At 41.1% G+C, this 20,036-nt stretch overlaps 1 protein-coding gene across 11 annotated transcripts in view; it reads left to right on the top strand.

Annotated features, from left to right (window-relative positions):
- FAM13A (family with sequence similarity 13 member A) overlaps nucleotides 1–20,036 on the top strand; it is a 142,212-nt gene that overhangs the window by 10,480 nt on the left and 111,696 nt on the right. For 10 of the 11 annotated variants that reach the window (XM_076336754.1, XM_076336748.1, XM_076336752.1 and 7 more), the window contains 2 exons: nucleotides 4,937–5,117; nucleotides 16,001–16,160. In XM_076336754.1, coding sequence (XP_076192869.1) covers nucleotides 4,937–5,117; nucleotides 16,001–16,160 — 341 coding nt within the window. Of the gene's footprint in view, nucleotides 1–576; nucleotides 624–4,936; nucleotides 5,118–16,000; nucleotides 16,161–20,036 lie in introns of those variants that run through there. The other variant, XM_076336753.1, reaches the window with a different exon arrangement.

Genomic DNA, 20,036 nt, shown 5'->3' with positions numbered 1-20,036 from the left:
TAATTAGCTAGGGCATGACACCGTGCTGATATGGTTTCAGTGCTTCCAGGCTGGAGTTGTTTGGGGTCAGACCATTTGAGACAAGAGCAAAGCAATTACACACACCTGTCTGCAGGCATCCATACCTTTAGTGATGTTCAGGCAGCATGCTCTGCAGGGGGAAGGAGTAGCATGAAGAGGGATGAACTGGGGAATTAGATCATGTCTGTAGCATCTCAAAGAAACTCAATATGTTCAGAAATAGGATGAACCATTGGAAAATATGTCCCTCTTGTTGTGATCTGTGGGTGTATACTGAAATTAAATGAGACTGAAAACACCCTTGCAAATATGTCTGTGCCTCCTACACTGTTGAGGCTCCTGTTTCGAGTTAATTAACATTTTTAGAGAGACTGCCTGTCCTTTTCAGTTGTCTCCTTGACTCGTCCCTCAGTAGCGAGTCGCTAGCTCACTTCTGAGGTGCCACACTGCCCTTCTTTGGCCCTCTGCCTGTCATGCTGTGTTCTGTGTCCTCCTGCTGCTGAGCCTAGACATGGCCTGAGGCTGCTGGGTTTGTTCCCTTCCTGAGCCCGGAAACCACCATCCCATCCCTGGTTTCAAGCCCTTCCTGGCTGCTCATCTAGGTAGGCTTCTCTTGCAGACCTCTGCTGGGGTTCTGTCTGCTTCGCATGGCTTCTGGCAGGCTCCCAAAATAAAAAAGCAAATGCCTTTGACTGCCTTGAGAACACCTTCCTCTTAGCCTTCATTCTCCTTTTACTCCTTTCTCCTTCTCTCTGCTGTATTGGGCAAAATTTTCAAAAGACCTTCTGTACTGTGCTTGAAAATCTCGAGTGTGTTGGTAGCTGGGCATATCTGGAAATATGGCTTGAATATAGGTTCCTGAATTGCCTTTGAAAATCTGGTACTCTGCTGTTTCCATTATTGACAAGCTCATTTGTCTTGTCTCAAGATGCTGCAGAGACTGAAGCATATGCTTAGCTTCGTGCCACCCCCTTTAATCTGACTGAGTAAGAAAGACTGCACTTGGTAGTCTTGACTTCCCCGGGACAGCTTGTTCTTCACAAAATTCGGCATGTACATAAGCTTAGGGCTTTAGTACACTTGATGCTTCTCTGTATGGTAGTATAAACAGCTCTGGTGCTCTAATGTTTCTCTGATGGTCAGTACCAGCTGAGTAAACCTTAGTGATTGACTTTGAAGCAAATTGAAAAATTGTCTAGCAGGTGGACAAAAGGAGGAGGAATGCTCCAAGCATTTGGTTGTCATGACTCAAAACTATTTTTGCTCTCTAATAAGTTGAAAAGCTGTTTGTTTTTTTTTTTAAGTAATATGGTCATGGACAGCAGATGTATACTTGTCCTGAAAAATGTACAGAGTGCATGGAATACTGTGTATGCATGTCACTCTCTAAATTCATCACGAATTGTAACAGTAATTTCTAAAAATAAAGCTGAAATCTGTGAAATAACTGCCAGCAGCAGGAGAATTATCAAATTAATTTTGATTTTTTGATTGTATTGGGAGAAAGGCTTGAGTTCCTTCCCTTGCTTTTTCACTGGAAAAGGAGGAGAGAGGGGAAAGCCATATTTTCTTTCTCCCATTTCACAAGGACAAGGAATTTCATGGCTCGGTAAATGGGGTTTGCTGCCTCGTGTTGTTCAGTGTCTCCGTGTCCTTCAATTAGGGTAATTTCTCAAGATCTTATGATCTGATACCTGTCTCTGTTCTTGAAAGTACAGAAATGAACAAAGGTTTGGCTGTGCCCAGCGATAAGCATCTCTGATGTTGATCTGCACCACATAATATATTATGGTTAATGAACAGGGACATCCTACCCACCAAATACAACTGATGCCACAAGGCCAATAGCTTTGTTTGTTGTCAGAGTGCAAACCTGTGTTCAGAATGTTTTGTAGAGGTTATTAGCATCTCTCTAGTTTGGAAGGGATGGAAAATCCTTCAGTAAACGGAAAAGTACCTGTCAATCTAAAGCCCCAGTGGGAGGCTCAGAGAGGCAATTAGTTCTCAAGGGCATTCCCTAATTAGGTGGTGGGGTGATGGTGGTGGAAGAGGTGTGTTTTTTCCAAGAGATGGCTTTGGCTTTCCTTATCATAACTGCAAGCAATTTATAGTAGAAAACACTATGTGCTAGTTGTTTTGCTATCTGAAGAGAAGTATGTTAGGAGGTGAATTTTAATGTTCTGGCTATGTGGAAATTAGTTGTGCTTTGTTTTTCTTTAAGCTTCATGAAAAGATAATTAGTAATCAAATCAGAGACTGTCCAGTCCACTTTGATCAGTGCAAATACAATTAAATTCCTTATTGTTATTCCGTTTAATACAGCCTTCAGAAGCATCCTGAAATTTTGCTGCAGAAATAAAAATGATAAATCAGATTTCTTACTGTTACCAAGCTGATTCACAGTAGTGAAGTCGTGATTGTTTTTATTCTGTATAGCTCTAAAAAAATTTTGAAAGAAATACTTGCGATAAATAAGCAAATAAGATTTTTGCTCATCTGCTTCATGCATATTTGATATTTGACTTTTCTGAAGGAGCTAATTTCTTAGCTATAGAGGAATAGGATATAATTAATCGGTTGGTTGAAATGTTTGGTCCTGTAATTTGACTGGCATTTTAAACTTTGGCCTGCTGTCATGAAAGAATTCGTATTAAGTCTGTGGTACCAAAACAGATACATAAAAAGGCTTCTCTTGCCATGTACTGTATTATGCATGTCATGTAAGGCAGGAAAACTAAGCTTGGAAGCAGATGAAATCCCGCAGGTTCAGCTGTATGAAGTGGCAAGTACATACATACAATACTCATTTATTTCCCAAACTATATGCGGGATAAGTCCTGTTTATTAGCCACAGAAATGTCTGATTGTAAAACAGAAATCATGTTGCAACTTAATGGTTGAGTTCTCAGGAGTCACTTTCAGGTATTTTTATACAGACTGCTAATTTACACAGCCAGCAACTTTTCAAAGCACTCTACCCCTGGAATACTGCGCAACCCAGCCCTGGAACATTTCTGGGAAATGAAAAGTAAAAACAAAGAGGAAACTTCTGAAGCGTTTATACATACCTTACACTGTGTTCAAAGCTTTTCCTCTCCCTCCCCTTTCCCCCCCCTCTTGTTTTTTTCCCCCCCTCACAAAAATGTTGGGGAAATGTAAAATGTTCTTTGTTCATGCAACACAAGGCATGGGACGTCTTCTCCTCTGTGTGCTGGTAGCAGGGCGTACAGCAGAGGCAGCAACTAGTTGCTGAACTGTTTCACATGCAGCCTGTTTTATTACAACTTCTTGACTAAAAACAAGTCTTGAAGATGGCGCAAGGTTTGGTTTTGATTGAATGCTGGGTGAATCTCCTTGCTAAGGATCATAACGTCCCCTGAAAGAAAAAATACCTTGTTACCCTAAGCATGGGGAGGATGTCTGTATTCCCATGGTAAACCAGCAGCTACTTTGGGACAAGGCAATCTGTTACAGAGAACACAGAGGGTTAGCATTTAGTGTGAGCTCGCTTTGGCTTTGTGGAATAAAGACAACCTTCCAACCACTAGAGCTGTTTTTAAACCTTAAAGTACATCTCTAAGGAAAAAGCAGTTACCCAACAACAGTCTTACACCATTAACACCATCAACCTATAAGGCTGATAAATAAAGAAAACAAGTACTAGAAATGCATAGCTTCCCTCATGTTAATGGATGCTGCTTATAATTAAATCGTTAAGGAAAACCTTTAGGGCCTGAGGTCTTCTGTCTGAAAATGCTGTTGCACAAAAACCCAAGAACTCTGCATATGTGAGAATTTCAGTGAAATTTCATTTTGGTGGAGAGTAGAATTGAATTATTTCCAAGCGTTATGGCATCCTGTTTTGGCATAAAGGGAAGGAAATACTGAATTGTTTTCAAAACTTTGTTTTTATGTAAGCCCAAGATTTTGGTGGGTACAGATTACTTTTTGGAAAGTGTTTTTGGGGTGGAGGAGGGGAGCAAAGAATTCTGCGGGTTTTGAGTTCAATTCCAGAAGCAGAACACAATTAAGTAGAAGCTGTGTGTTAGGCCAAGCTTGTGTTCGCTGCCTGGGTCTGTATAAACACAGCATCTGTGAAGTTCGTGCCATTTTTGCTTAAAAAAAAAAAAGGCAAAACAACAAACACCTGCATGAAAGAAAATTGACCTTAGTCATACTTTGATATTACTCAGTATATGGGAAACTTTTATCCATACTTAAATTCTGGAAGATTGTATAGTATAACAAGGCTACGCTCTAACATTAGGCCAAGTTTTGGCTCGTTACAGAGTGTAACACTGCCCTGAACAGCCTTTTTTCTGTAAGCAGCACTCCTCGCCTAAGACTTAGTACAGAGTTGTCACTCTGACAAAAGATACTAAATTGAGCTTTTCATAAAATGTACCCACAGAAAGTACTGTAGTACTGTTATTCTAACAACACCTGCATTTCAGGAGCCTGCTTGTTTTACTGTTCTTGCTTTCTTCTTTTTGAAGGTTTTCATGGGAGGGGAAGCTAAAACAAGAGTATGAGACGGGGTTTGGAAAGCAGAGATAACATCCAGAAGAGGCATGGAAGCAGGAGATCTGGTAGAGCTGGAGTTAAAGCAGATATAGCTATGCACTGGACGGGAATAAACATGCTCCAATGCTGTTAGCTATGACCACTGCTGATTGTGCTCAGGAAAACAGTTACAACATAAAGGTGAACCTGAAACAGTGCCAGTGGTGGCCAAGGTGAGCCTCAGGAGAAAGGTGCAGGTTCCCTGAGGAAAATTGAGGGGTTTGGAGGATTCTGTGTCTCTGAACAGAAATAAGACTAAATTTTAGATCCCACTGCTTGCTCACCCATGTAAGTAAATTGGCAGCAATGTAGAAAACCATACATGTGTTTTTTCTTCTCTTGTTTTTCCTAGACACTAGAAATGACATGCAGAAGGAAAGTAACTTGAAAGAACTCCTTAAAGAACTGCCTGATGCTCATTACTGCCTGCTGAAGTATCTGTGCCAGTTCCTGATAAAGGTTGCTGAACATCATGTAGAGAACAGGATGAACCTTTGCAATCTTGCCACTGTATTTGGACCAAACTGCTTTCAGTAAGTTGGAGTTTTCACTTTTCCCTATATGTTGACAGAGAGTGTAATAGAGCAGATGGCCAGAAATGTAGCTCAGAACCCTAATCTGTCAGGGTGATCAAATGGACACAATGACTGGGGCTTTGTGATGAATTTTAGTGTTAAAGCTATTGTTTGAGCTGAATGGGAGTTGAGTTGCTCTCCCATCTCCTCTTGCTCTTTTGCTAAACAGTTGGTCAGTTTCCTATTGCTGCATTGACAGCAGAGCAGGAGTATAACAATGAAAGGCCTTCAGACTGTATAAGTGCAAGACTTGTGCTCATACAGCTTTCTTCCTTTGCCATCAGATAATATGGATGCTTCTCTGCAGAAGGCTTTAAGAAAGGATACCTGGGGAAAAGGACTCCTATGTAGCAGCCAGGTGCTGTATAATTTCTAGAGGTGGATACTGCGTAGTCTCTGCAAATTTGGCCTTGTGATCTGGTGTCTGTCCTCAGGATGCTGATGATTCTGGGCTCTTTATCCTTCTAGTATATTCAGAAACTGGTCCAGAGGTTATGGGGTTCCACTGGCCTCTTGAGACTTCTCTACTGAACTCACTAGTTTTACTAGTTTCTTTCACTGGGCCCAGTACCTTGGTGCTTGTGGTGAAGACAACGTGTTGTGCATGCTAGTGGAGCTTGCAGCGGTAGCGAGAAGAGTTATTTCCAGGTGCAAGAACACACTTGAGTGAGAACGTTTCTGTTGAGTCACTGCTGTGATGCAGTGCACCGTTAGCATCTTCACCCTGGTCTTGTCTGTAATACACCCACTGGCTGGCATCCAAGATCTAGGACATGGGAGATACATAGGGAGTTTAGTTCAGTCATCAGTCTTGAAAGATGCGTGATATCAGCGAAAAGAGACAAGTGGGTTCCTTGTAGCAAATGTCAGATCTGTGTTGATCCTTTTAAAATTTCGCTCTGGAATAATACTGAGTTGCCTAATGAGACTTAGATTAGATTAATTGCCTAATGACACTATCTCCCTAGGCTTGCTCTGTAGCCAGTGGAAAGAAGTAGACTTCTTTAAAGAGAGAAGACAGAAATTAAGTTCCTTGTAATGTATTGAGCCAGTTCCACATACCTAGGCTAGATGCTGCCTGCTGCCTTTTTAAAGGAGCATATCTTTTTCCATTGATTAGGAAAGAACACGCAGAGATGAGACATTTAAACCAAAGCTTGTCCTTGTGACTACACTGCTGCCTCGTCTTAAGATGTTGCTCATGGATGATGAAGGTGAATATGTCAGGATTAGAGCGTTCACTGTGTTAATACAAAAAGATAAAGCATATTTTGAAAAGAATTGTCTTCCTCTCCAAAAGAAAGAAAACTCAAAAGAGAGCAGTATGTGCAGGAATGCATGAATATGAGAGTTAGTGGAAGCACAATACTGCAAACTTCTGACAAGGAAAAGCAAAACAATATTTAAGGATTACCTTTGTATAGGCAGTTTGGGAATTTCTGTCTAAATGTATTAGTGGAGTCAAGAACAAACAAAATAAATTAGAAGAATCTGAGTCCAATGGCTAAATCTCTATGACTCAAAATCCCAAGTGGCTATTAGAATAATTTTTAGTTTACTCATCACTTTGTTCAGGAAAGTTTAAAAATTAGCTTTGCATACTTTTTGGTGTAGAATACGGAGAGTTGCAGTTTGGAATTGCAATTGGCATTCCTAAGATTAAACCAAAGCATACTTCTTAAAAGCTGCATAGTTGTTGCCTCAACTGATCTCTGCTCCTAAGATGACATAGAAAAGATGTAACAATTTTTGTGATGTATAGGGCCTGTGTGTAAGAGGGGCAGAGTCACATCATTCCATTGCAGAAGACTGAGAAAGGCAGAGTTCACTGGAGATGGAAACACAAGGGATCTTGTGGCTGTACATGAATGCAGCCAGCCCTGCAGTTGTGACACACAGTGAAATAAATGCTCATGTAGCAAAAGAGGCAGTGAAAGCAAGGCTTGACACTTAACAAACTGCTAATGTGTTTTTTAGAAGACCCAAATATGTCAGAATTATGGATGTAGATTTTTATTTAAACTAAAGTTCACCATCTGGTAATTCAGCTATGTGTTTCATCAGATCTTGATCTTTTCAAGGTAGTTCAGGATTGTGGTCCAGACACAAAGATTGTGAGCAACAGTTCAAATACCCTTTTCTCATGTGTTAATGGATGCAGTCTTAAATTGCTGGAACTGTGACCATCTGTATCAACAAAGATTTGATAGGAGGAGGAAAAAACTTGCAGCACTGATCTTTAGGCATTGGGCTTAGCCAGCTGGTTGGCCGAGCAGCCAGAGAGCGATCCTCAGAATGCAATTCAGAGCTCCAGAGTAAGGCTGCCTGAAGCCTGCTTGGCAAGGGCTGTCTTACTACGGGCTACAGGCAGCCCCTAGAGAGACTAGCTGCAGAAATTAAATATCAGCAGGTGGTTGAAGCGAACACTCCTCTTGCTTTGCGTTGTTTGTTCAGAGTGGTGTATGGGGTGTTTCTCTGGGACAAGGAAAGAAGGCTTAGCATCCAGCTTGTCAGCAATTACACTGCTGAAGCAGGAAGATCTGAGATTTTTCTGTCAGAAATTCACACTCATGTCTAAAATCAGCATCAGATCCTGTGTGGTTAATGCACAGTGTCAGAGAAGATAAAGCCCATCTGCTGATAGTGAAGGATTGCTTTCAACAAGGTATTTTTAGTGACATTTTAGCTACTTAAACCTATTATCTCTTACTCCATAACTGAAGCTGTTTAACAATTGAATAAATCTCACTTTTGGGCCACTTTCCAGACATTTGGACTTTATTTTAATTCTCTTCATCTCATTCTATTTTTCTGCGTCATGTTCTCAGTAATTTATCTCATCTCCTAAACTTCCAACCCGTATTACTTTTATCTTATCCACTACTTCCCCTGCTTCCTTACCAGTGCAGTTTGTCAAACAGCAAGTGCTTTTCTAATGAAAGGTTATTTTGTGCTTTCTGTATTTCTAATGAATAGAAGAGGGGAGAAAATAGCTATTTGCATTCCTTGTAATGAAGTGTGATGTAAGATATAGGAAAATGTAAAGGGCAAGGTCAAACAGCTCTAAAATGGAAAATATGATGGTTTGAGGTATAGTGCGCTGTCTTCTTCCAACTTGGATTGTTCAGATTTATTGTGATGGAAGCCAAAGGTCAAGTATACAGAGAAATACAGCCCTTGAGGAACAATGAGCATGAAGGTATAGGAACATAAATAGTTGTCTTTTCTGTCACTGGGCTAATCTGTGTGGAGTATTAACACTTGCAGTGTGGTTACTCTTGGAGGAAGTTATTGTCGATTGACCTGAATTTCAGCTCCTGTAGAGCCATAGCCTTAGTTACGGCCTGCTGTGTGTCTCCGCTCGGCTCTCACAGCTTGTGCTGAAGAGGAAGGAGAGGACCAGCTGGGTTTTCTCTCTTCCTCTCTGCTCTCTTGGAGTTGGGTATCAGAGGGGCTGCTGCACTCATCCTGTCCTTTGGTTGGGATGGTAAGAGACATGAGGTCTACCAGTTACGGAGTAAGCAGAGGGTCCATTTGCACCCTTTTTTGCAGCATGCTCTCAAAGAATGATCTGTGTGTGTGGCCTCCATCATTCAAGCCCTCACTAACCTGTGTTTCATTCCAACAGAGAATAAGCATGTTGCGGGGGATTGCTACATCCCTCCAAAAGTGGCTGGCAAATGGATGTATCCAGTTAAAATGCTAAAGATAGATGCAGTTATTTCTGTACGATGACTATGTAACAGAAGTTACCTGAAGGGTTGTACAAGAAAGCATTAGGTATGGAGAAAAGGTAGATCGTCTTTAGGTATGGAGAAAATGTAGATTGTCTGTAGGGTAGCTGTAGGTATTTCAGAGATTCAAACAGATTTCCACTGTGTTGCTGAATTTGTAAGAATTAAAATCTGATCTAAAGTTCTCCATGAATGTCTTGGCTTGGCTTCTAGCAGCCTTGGAACCTACACAGATTGGGTATATGAAGCTGAAGTGAAAGCAGAGGAACTGAACTAGAACTCCTCAGTGAGTAACATTGACCTTTGAAAAATTATGTGAATGGACTTTGTTTTCAGGCAGTGCAGTCCTAATCCTGCATCAGTCTTCGTCAGTCTTAAAAACAAATGTGAGTCCAGGATCAGGGTCAAAGCAAGTACTGCAAATTGTCGTTCTGACATTCATTATTGCAAATTGGAGCATGCAACCTAACCTTTCTTACAGGGTTTGTATAGATTTTAAATACTGCATCTGCCAGCAGGGTAAAGGAGTTGTTTTTCATAAGAATTCAGTATGCTACACCCTATGATGCAAGTTTAAAGCATCATGCATAATATAGGAAGGCCGTAAATGTTCTCATCTGTAATCATATTAAACACTCATGAGAGCTTGCCTCCTCGTTGGGAAATGCATAAGGGACTATATTGCTGAGCCTTTCTGTGATAATTTTATGTGTTCTTCTCCTGTTTCTTTTCTGTTTTGTACTCAGCTTTGTCATCTGGAGTCCACTGAATGGCCTATATGTAAAATAAACTGAAGGTTGCTAAAGATGCATTGCCCTCTTCGTGAGTGGAGGGGTGTTCTGGCCAAATTCCATCTCAAGTCCTCTGTTCTCATAGTGAACACCCAACGCTTAAAGTTTCAGTTGAGAAAGTTTCTCTTTTATGATCTGTCCAGTGCCAGGTGTTACGATATTTCCTATTTCATCTCTTGAATGAAATAGTGATTATTTCAATAGGAAATGCAAGTTGCATAAGTTGCAAGTGTTGCCAGCTGTATCATCCTAGCACACTGCTCTGCGTTTTGGTTTGGGTGTTTTTTTGTTTTAGTTTTTGGTTGAAAAACTCCATGAAAATAAGTTACTGCTGTGGGTTGAAAATGTTCTTTCTGATCTTGATTGAGGATTGGCAATAAAGCATACACCCAGAATTTAAGTGGAGGAGCAGTTTCACAGGAAAAACTACAATCATAGAATATCTTGAGTTGGAAGAGGCCCATGAGGATCGAGTCCAACTCCTGTCTCCGCACAGGGCAACCTAAAGGTTAAACCATGTATCTGAGAATGTTGTCCGAATGCTTCCTGAGCACCGACAGGCTTGGGGCCATGACCGCTTCCCTGGGGACCTTGTTCCAGTGCTCAGCCACCCTCTTAGTGAAGAACTCTTTCTTAATATGTGCAAAACAAAATGGTGTTTGAGCTCAACAATACAGCTCAAATACAATCATGAGGAGCATTTCTGAAGAGCCTCTGTTTAGAAATGTTTGGAGATGAGAGTGATGTACTTTGTGAGTTGGTGTTAGGCTATGGACTGCCCTTTGTCCCCCTTTGTGTAGGTTGCACTTTCAAAGATGCCTACTATCCCTGCAGTTTCCTGATGAAAAATGGAGCTTTTGCTGGAGCAAAAGGTTTTGCATATAAATGAAGCCAGTCAGTATAGTCTTTGTGGCAGCACCACTCTAACTGCTTTGTGTTACCTGCGTTACCTGCATTACCTGCATTTTGCGTTATGCATCTGCTGTAAGTAACGTAGACAGAGATGGAATGACTGAGTTGACTTAGGCTCCTAAATCTGATGTTACAGAAAATAATCTGGAACAGATTTTAAAAGGGAGGCAGTTAGATGCCTCGTGGGATTCTCCAGGGCCTCAGAAGCTAAGATACTTCCGTAAAATCTCAGTAATGACATATGTCCTTGCATTTGGTCCAAACTGGTGAGACATGTTTGTAAATGATGCAGAGCATGTAAATGACACACACACACTGAGATGAATACCTACCTCAAGTTAGCGTTGCTGTATCTTTAGCTACCTGTTAGCCTCTGATCTTGCAGCAGAGTCTGCAGATACGAATATGTGCCTGTTTTCAGCTGCACCGGTTTGTGGTCCAGCGTGTTAAGACAAATCACTTTCATCAGCTGAAGTACAGGGCCAGGTTGTGGCCATGAGGTCACATCTGTTATAGACACAGTAATGTCTGTCTAGAGGGACAGAGCAGACTGCCTGAAGTTGTAACCTCTTAAGATTACTGCAGCTCTGCTCTCAAAACCTTCAGTCGTGCTTGTCGAGGGGCTCATGGGCATCTGAGGTACTAATGAAGATGTTTTGCGAGGGCTGGAGAAACAAAAAAACCATGTAGTGTTCCCTGTCCTCTGTGTCCCTTCATTTCTTGTGGGATCCCCTCGGAGAACGGTAAGGTGACTGTGGTGCTCCTCAACAAAAGGTACTGTACAAACAGCAAAAGCAGCAGTCAGAGAAGACAGAGCATATAGCCCTCAGTGGTTTGTAAATTAGGATTATGGTGCTGTCATTCCATGCAAGCTACTTCTGCAAAGCCACTTAAGGAAACGGTAATGTGCATTCTTCATCTTAGACAGGGTGGGGTCAAACACCATTGGGAATTTGTAATGAGATGCACCTTTTCACATGGAAATTGCTGGTTTTCAGTTGTGACAGGGAGCTGTCAGCAGTTGTTGCCTGGGGAAATCAGTTCAGTGATCTCAGTCCAGCTCATTGCAAGCAGATGACTACATCCCAAGTCCTCCTGGCCCTTGTTTCCACTTGAAGCAAGTTTCTCAGGTGTGGTGGATGGTGACAGAGCCTTCTGGTGATGCCTGTCTCGTGCTGGTTGCAATCATGTTTGGATGTGTTACTGCACCACTCGCAGTAGAGTCTGGAGATTCACTCGCTCATAAGCCCACTCTGCATTTAGCCTGTTACAGCTTGTTTACAGGGACCCTTAGGTAAATTCATTTAACTAACGCATGAAATGCAAGTAATTCATTCACAGTGAGTTAATCTGACTTCAGGTCACTTCAGTTCTGAGTAAGAGTTGTGACACAGGGCTTTGATGTGGTTTAACCCGTTTGAGACTACCTTTCTCGAACATCCCCATAGAAGCAGACACACTCTTGGCTCAAAGTGGTCTGGAAGAACCAAAAGAACAAGTGAGCACTGGACTGCATGGACATGAGTGGCATGGAGGTGGGTGGGCCAGGCATGCTGGTAGGACATTGTGCAAAAGTGTGAAACACTGCTGGGTGTCATATTTTGAAATGAAGGGCTAACAACTTGATCCTATTCCCAAGTAATGTTTTAACTTTGAGAACTACTGCTTTTTCTGCTTTAAAGTGGCTTCACCAATAATTTCAGTATCTTTAATATCCTGCAAAACTTGTGGTACTAATGCACCTTTGCGCTCGGCCCTGCTTGACTGAGTCAGATACTGTTAATGCTGGTGCCTCGTTTAGACAAAGCACATTTTTTCCAAATACTTAATGTGGAGCCACTGTGCTTTGCACAGAGATCACTGAGCATCTCTCTGGGAAGGGCAGGGTGTCTGAGGAATCTAAAGGGGGACACTAGAGAATTTGCTTCTGTCACTGCCTATGCTATGTATCTGTTCATGACTTTGCAAGATACTGCAAGAACTCAGTGGGAGTTTTCCAGCTCAAATCTCTAAGACAGAACTGAATCCATCAACATTTTTTCTTCTAGAAATGACCACAGAAATTACAGGTTCATGTCCCCCTTCTAGAAAATGTGTTTCTGGTAGTGAAACTGGTGTTCTGCTGCTGTTGCTGGTGCTGCTACTGAAGTAGTTCGTCCATACGTGGCTATAAGGGGATCAAGTCCCGCCATTGAGGATTTTGTAACTGGAGTAAGATGTGCATCTAAAAGCAACACAGTTACGGTGCCCAATTAACATGCAAATTAGACAAAGGAACCATGACTATGAACACAGTTTTACTGTAATGTTTTAACAAGGTCTTCACAAAAGAATATGAAAAATTTCCAAGGAGTAGGGTGTGGATCATGAAAGCGGTAGTGTGAGAGAATACTTTCTCATAGGACTGGGTTTTTCTAGTGAATTGAAGTAAAATTTGTAGATATTACGACTTTTGAGACTACGAAAAGCTGCGTCCCTTTTGTGTAAGAAGTGTAAGAACTTCTTTTCTTACACACATTTTCAGAAAAGTCTAGTCAGACTGGTGGATCGTGCAGTGTGGCAACAGGTGGGTTTTAACTTGTGTAAGTATGCAGGGTGGTGCGTGCTCATAATCTAAACTTATATATGCTGAGCTGAAGATTTATTGCAAGGAAGAGGTCACCATGGATAGCTCAGAGAGTATAATAGTCCTTGCCATAATGGAGGTCTAATAACAGCAATTAAAGGAAAAAATAAATGAGACACATTGTAAAATACACCTGTTTAAGTGGCAGAGAGATGGCAATGGATGTTCCATGGCCATTGAAATAAAACAATTCATGCTGCTCTGCTTGGTTACATTCAGAGAGGGGTGATAAAAAAGACTAAAGCCGTGAGCTTTAGCCTCATGTTCTGTATATGCATATCACAAAGTGTTCTGCATATGCATCTCACCGTACATGTACAGAATTGTTCAGAATAAAATGTTGGACTTTTCACAGATTTGATTTAACAAAGTTTAACTGACAAAGTAATGTGGGGAAGGGAGGGCAAGAAAGCCATGGAATTGTGCAGAAATTAAATACTGTTTGTGTACTTTGTGGAAACTTTATAGGCCGGGAGGTTTTTCAACCAGGAAGAGTGTGTTGGTGTTAGCTGTTGCCAGTAGGGAGGTGTTGGCTGTAGTTCCCAGCAGATGTGGTTTAAGTCAAGGTTCTGCTCTAAAACTCATTGAAGCTATCTGGCATCTTTATTTTGGCTTGAACTCGCTCTAGTACATTTTCAGTCCATTTCCTAGGAATGAGGTTCATAGGGGTGCCAGGCTTATTTAAGTGGTACCCTGTTTTGGAGAAACACGTCAGGAAGGTAACAGTCAGGATTTGCCTGAATTATCAAGCAAGCTCTGCGCCGTGTCAACTCATTTAGCCAACATCATTTAGCATGGGAAGCAGGGTTTCCTTAAATCAGGATGGTTGCGTGGGCCTATTGCATACATACACTTTCTTTTATTCAGGCCAGTTACTATCTTTTACGTTACTAACGAATACATGATATTCGTTAAAGTGAATTGGCCCAAGTGTGCATGCACATCCATCAATAGAAGTTGTCCTATTTTTTCTTTATTTAATCTGAGGCCAGGTTCCACACTAATGAAATCAATGGATTTATTTAAGGCAGCTGAGACTGACACATTTTAGTTGGCAATGTTCTGCAGTGTAACATAATCCAGTTCCTTTAAACTTCAGGTCCTGCGACTCTAGCATGTATTGAATGTTGAAATGATGGCAGTAAAGATTCACCTCTGGAGTTTACAAAGATACGTTCTGCTGCAGTGGGATCCTCTCCCTGTTGACATGTAGATGTACTGCAGAGAGTAAAATATTGAGAAGGATCAATGGCATGCAACTCCTACAAGAAGGCACTTTTTGATGGCAAATTTCTGGGGGCATGTGTTTTCAGAGCCTTCTTGTTGAAATGCACATCTGGCCCCAATAAACTATAGTTACAGTTTTACAGTAGATAGTTATTTGTAAATTTTAATTTGCTGGTTATCATAAACAATGGTTTACTTTCAAGTTACATCCCTGTAAAATAGCTCAGATGGCATTTGTTTAATTTTTGGAGGGTTGGGTAGTTTTTTCCTTTTGTACAATCACTAGTTGTCCTCAGCCAAAAAATACTTGAAACTTTTTTCATTTCTGGTTTTTGCTCCCCTGCTTCTTCCCTGAAAACTTCCCTGTGTTTTCTGTACCTCCTGATCTACGGTCTCTGCCACTTTATAAGGTCTTTAGAAAATTCACATCCATGCAGCCACTTAGTGGATTATTGAGAGGAAAGTATGTCTGCTAGAAATGCTGTACAATGGCAAACACTGGATGATTGGAGAAGTATTTTAAATGCTGAAGAACATTCTTCAGGGGTGTTACTTTTGCATTAAAACAGAATTTAAGTCAGTTTTGCACACCAAAGTCCAACAAAACATGCAGAAGGCCTACATTCCAGCAGATGATCATTAGATGCTTCAGTTAATTGTGTGCTCTGTTGTGAGTAATATGTGGTTTTTACCACATGACAGGGTTTTGTGAAACACATAAGGAAGGCAAAGGAGCATAGACTGGAACACAACTTCTTCCAAATCAGTATCTTGCCTTTTTTTTTGTGTGTGCCTTTAATTGGCAAGCAATTTCTGGCTGCACAGGGGCCTGTTTCAAGAGAGCAAGAAGTTGCTTCTTCTGCAGCCAAGTAGTTGGTTATTCTCCCAGAAAGTGGAGGTTAGAAACCTCTTTTTATATGAATCTTTTAGGCTGTTCTGCAGAAGGCAGCCTCTATCTTCATGTTTTAAAAAGCCCTGTGACTTATGAGCCTACTTTCAAAAGAAATGGCAACTCAAAAATTAGATTAAGAAATCTGGTGTACAGCATGGGGTCACTTGAAGCTGCAAAGATCTTGCTTAACTTTTACTTTTAGTGTTCTGCTCAGCATGTGGGTTTTCTTAATTTTTTGACTGATCCTTCTTGTATACCTTTGAGGTCATCACAAACCACTTTTTGGAGGAATCTGACTCTTCCCATTAACAGTTCAGAGCATTTAAATGCCTCGTGCTGTCTCTGTTGCAGTCATGAACCCAACTTTTAGCAAAGTTGGTGGTACCTCGTTTGGTGGTTGCCTCAATTAGATCTCTACCTAGATTCTGTGGAGTAGATAGTTTGACCAACAGATACAGTATTTAACATCGGTAAGAAAAACTGCAAACAAACCGTGATAGTTGTTACCACCATAGACACAATCCTCCTCTCCAATAAAAAGTTTCCTGTGCCTGCTAGCGAGCCTGTATCCACAACTGAAATGTTACAGAGCCTCTGTGCAGGAACTTTTGTATGTTGGGTACCTATAACGCTCTGCTTTGTGTTCTGTCCAATTTTAGCGTGCCCTCTGGATTTGAAGGTATAAAAGAACAGGAGATCTGCAACAAGATAATGACAAAAATGCTGGAAAATTACAATACCTTGTTTGAATTAGAAGGTTTGAAGAAGGATGAAGAAAAGCCTGTATGTGAAGAGCTAGCAAGAATTATTTTGGTAAAAGTGAGTATCTCTAATATTTCATTTTCTTATAGCAAATCAATAATGCAGGCTTATTGCAGGTTTCAATTCAGAAATCTTTTAGGTAAGTGGGAGGCAGGCATTGTTGTAATAATGTTCTGTGTTATTGGTGGGTATACATCTTACAAATCGATTCTGCTGATAGGCTAATTTTCATTACTAGTCTGGAAGTTGATTCTATTAAACACCTTTATTCTTTGTTAGCTACTCACTGTTATTTATATAGGAAATATATTTGCTAAAAATTAAATGTTTTTAAATGAGGAGGCAGAATAATTCCAGGAAGTATTCAAGTTTTCTGACATGGTGATCATTTGTGGCATACATCAGTGATGATGAACTTTCATGCTTTAGTACAGTATGAGGTCTCTAGCCTTTGCCACTATGAAGTCTGCTTGTCTCGAACACGTACCTGAATTGAAAAATCGCATGTTCTGACTCAACAGCCATTTCTGAGTGCGCTTGAAGACAAGCATTAAATAGTAGTTACTATTTGAAGAAAGTACATTGGAGCTGTTAAACAAAAGTGATATAATTAAAGTATAATATCTTTGGGGGAAAGAGGGCATGTGTGTAACATCAGAGGATTCTAAAGTTCAGAAAAAGTTGACAAAAATAAGTAGGGCAGCCAGAAGTGCCTTGTTCCGGCTTGTGCCATCTCTACTACAGGAAGCAACCTGAAGTCTGTGTAGGAAATGGTCGTGAAGATGGTTTGCAATCGCCTTATTTCCTTTTGTGTGTTAGCTGTGCAGATAATTACTCCCTTCCAAGGTGTGAGCTCTTGAGTTTGAGAGGGTTGAACTACATGCCTTTCCTTGGTAGGGTTTTGCAAGCACCCACTGATAAAATCACCTTAGCCTTCGCTGGCTGGAACGGAAATGTCAGAAAATAAGTAATAAAAATACAGTGTCTTTGACCTTGGCAGAACAAGAAGTTTGGTGTGAGCTCAAGTTCTGCCAGTCAAGTGAAATCAGCTGAAAACATCTCTTCCTTTGCAGTGTATCACAGGAGGGTCTGTTGAATCTGAACTGCAGGGCAATCTGTATGAGTCGGAGCCAGCTGCATTTAGAAGGGTTGGTTGTTTTCTTATGTGGTGAATCAGTGAGGAAATCTTTAGCTATTTAGTCTTTTAGCTGCTACTAACATTCACCTGGAATGCTTCTGTGGAAGGAGATAGAATGACTGATGACTTGCAGTGTCCTCCCTAATGTATGTTACTGAAGTCACAATAACTTCTGGGTAATGGAAATGATCTGCCTGGCAGACGAGAGTGATGTTTAGCAGCTGATGGTCACTTCAGTAACAAAAACAGGTTAAGAACAATGTAATTTTACAATTACACACGGTACTTTAAAGCGCCCAGAAAGGCTTCAGATATGTCTCCATCTCCTTCAAGCCTCAGCCAGTTGCAAAAGCCAAGATAGTCTTACAGTTTTAAGGACTTACTAGTAATTGGGAACGCACAAAGGTGAAGACCTTCGAGATTTCCCACAGCAGTTCAGAGGTCTGAGCTATCAAAGTACATGGTGACAATCAGAATTACTCCAACAAAATAGCCTGAAAGATATAGTTACTCAAGTGAGATGAAAAATGTTGCCCATCACTTTGCCTCAGGAGACAGATGACTGCCTGAGAGGAATGAGCCACGACTAAACACAAGGGCTTACACTGTGTGTCTTTGGATCTTGTTGATAGCTTCCAAATTCTGCTGGCAGTCAGCTGCAAAAATTTGACCTTGTTCCTTGTCCATCTAATTTGGGTGGGAAGTTTTCTAGCTTAACCAAGACAAATACTCAAACACAAGAAATACAAGCATCTAACTTCATGTAGCAAAGCTACATAAGAAGTGCTTGTTGAGATTTGGCAGGTGGCTCTTTGAGAGGATGCTTTATACCATTCCCAAGGGTTACTTTTCTTGTATCCTAGCAGATACCCCTATCCTAGCCAATTTGTATAATAAATTAGAGATGGTGCACTCGAAGAGAAAACCAAGTGGTACTAAATGAGATTCAGTAGAGAAAAGTGATGGCCAGTTTGCTAATGCGTGAACTGTTACATACAGTAGGAGCTAGCTGATCCGTGTCATAAAAGAACAAATGCAGCAGAGAATTATTTGGTGTGACCTGTGTCACAGTGTCCAGAAAATAGCAAGCCATTTGTAAGCAAAGTTACTGCTTCTTGAAAAGCCGTTAATGAATTTGTGTCTACAGGTAGCTGAAGAGAGATTTGCCAAGTAATCCTGTTGGAAGGAGTGAAAAATGTAGGATGCTCAGGACAACGCTCTCATAAACTGAGGCCCCGTTGATTTTAAGGGTGTTGCACTCAAGCATGAACCATGGTGGAATGGGGGAGCAGACAGCAAGGAAAGGGAAGAAAATGAGGACCTGCCCTTTACCAAACTCAGCTGTATTTATCTAAATGGCTTTTTTTGCTTTTACATTGTGAGCAGCAGGAGGGTGAGGAGGGGAGATTTAGATGACCCCGCTCACTTCCTTCTGGGATATTTCTGTCATGCCCTCCCCCAAATCACTCGCTTTATTGCCAGTGTTTTATCCTGAGTCACTACACTGCTACCTTTCCCATGATTGCCTTCACTCTCTCCTCTTTCTCTCTTTTCCATGTTTACATTTTCCTCCAGAATTCCCACAGCCCTGTCCCACTATTCTTCCTGCACTCAAATCTGATAGCACTTCATTCCCACTCCAGAGAAAAGGCTGGCAGTCTGTAGTGAAGTGCAAAAGCTGCAGCACTCTTGATACGTGGCCTTTCATCACCTCCAGTCACTGTGCACACATACCGTAGCCCATCCACAGTCTGTATTTCTTTGCCATCCTTTCTTTTATGTTTTTGAATGTGGAGATAACTTTTCCTCTAGGTTAGTACAGTCCTTGTGGTAATGTGACCTTCCTTATGCGTTCTCCTGGGTGTGTAGTGCAGGGCTAGGGCTCATTGAGACACTTTTCCTAGACAAGCATTAATGCCTCCTTTTGGTTGGAATGCTGCTGTTAGTCTTACCCAAAGGTAAGGTTCCCAAAATGGGGATGGAGGCACTTACAGGAAGAAATTACTTTTTACATTGTGTTAATCTCTTAACCTCATGATGGTCAAAGCCATCGGTGCTGATCCAGGTATTTCTTGATTAAGAGTTTGGAAAGAGCACCTATAAGCATGAAACTTCATATACAGGGAGAAGAATGCCACAAGTTGGCAGAAGGACTAACTTGAATCAAAATTTGAAACCCATTCACAGTGGTTTAAAAAAATAAGGAAAGACATCAAAAAGTACAACATGGAACAATGCACTTCTCTCAGTGCTCTAATATGCCTTTCCAGCTTACTGCATTAGAAAATTAGCCCTGCTTTTTCTTACCTCTTTTTCATGGCTTCAGGCTCTTAACTTTGGTGCCGAAATTTCAGTTGGAAAAACAGGAACCTATCTTTAGTTAGTGTCTAAAGATACTGCGAGAATATTATTTCTCCCTGCAGTCTTTGGTTGTTCTTGAGATGGCTTAGGTGCCTGTTGCTTCACATCATCCACTCATAATCATCTTTTTTGAAGTCAAATCAATGCTAAATCATTAATTCTGAGCAAATACACAGAAACAGGGCAGTAGTGGCCCATGCCATCCCATCCCAATATGGGAATGTACCTCCTCTCATGTGCTCGGTGATGTTTTACCATCTTCCCGAACTTGCATGACTCCTGACGCTTCATGGTCTGGATATCTTAAGATTTTCCCACACTTTGGCCATAAAGTCAGCGGATTTTTAAAAGCAGGAAGTACTGCTCTTCTAAAATAAAAACAAGAATATGTGGATCATTCAGATAAAGTTATGAAAGCATCAAGCTTCTTTGAG

This window comes from Aptenodytes patagonicus, chromosome 4 (genome assembly GCF_965638725.1).
Source record: "Aptenodytes patagonicus chromosome 4, bAptPat1.pri.cur, whole genome shotgun sequence".
NCBI lineage: Eukaryota > Metazoa > Chordata > Aves > Sphenisciformes > Spheniscidae > Aptenodytes > Aptenodytes patagonicus.
The sequence above is the reverse complement of the archived record's forward strand: the minus strand, read 5'-3'. Positions and strand labels throughout refer to the sequence as shown.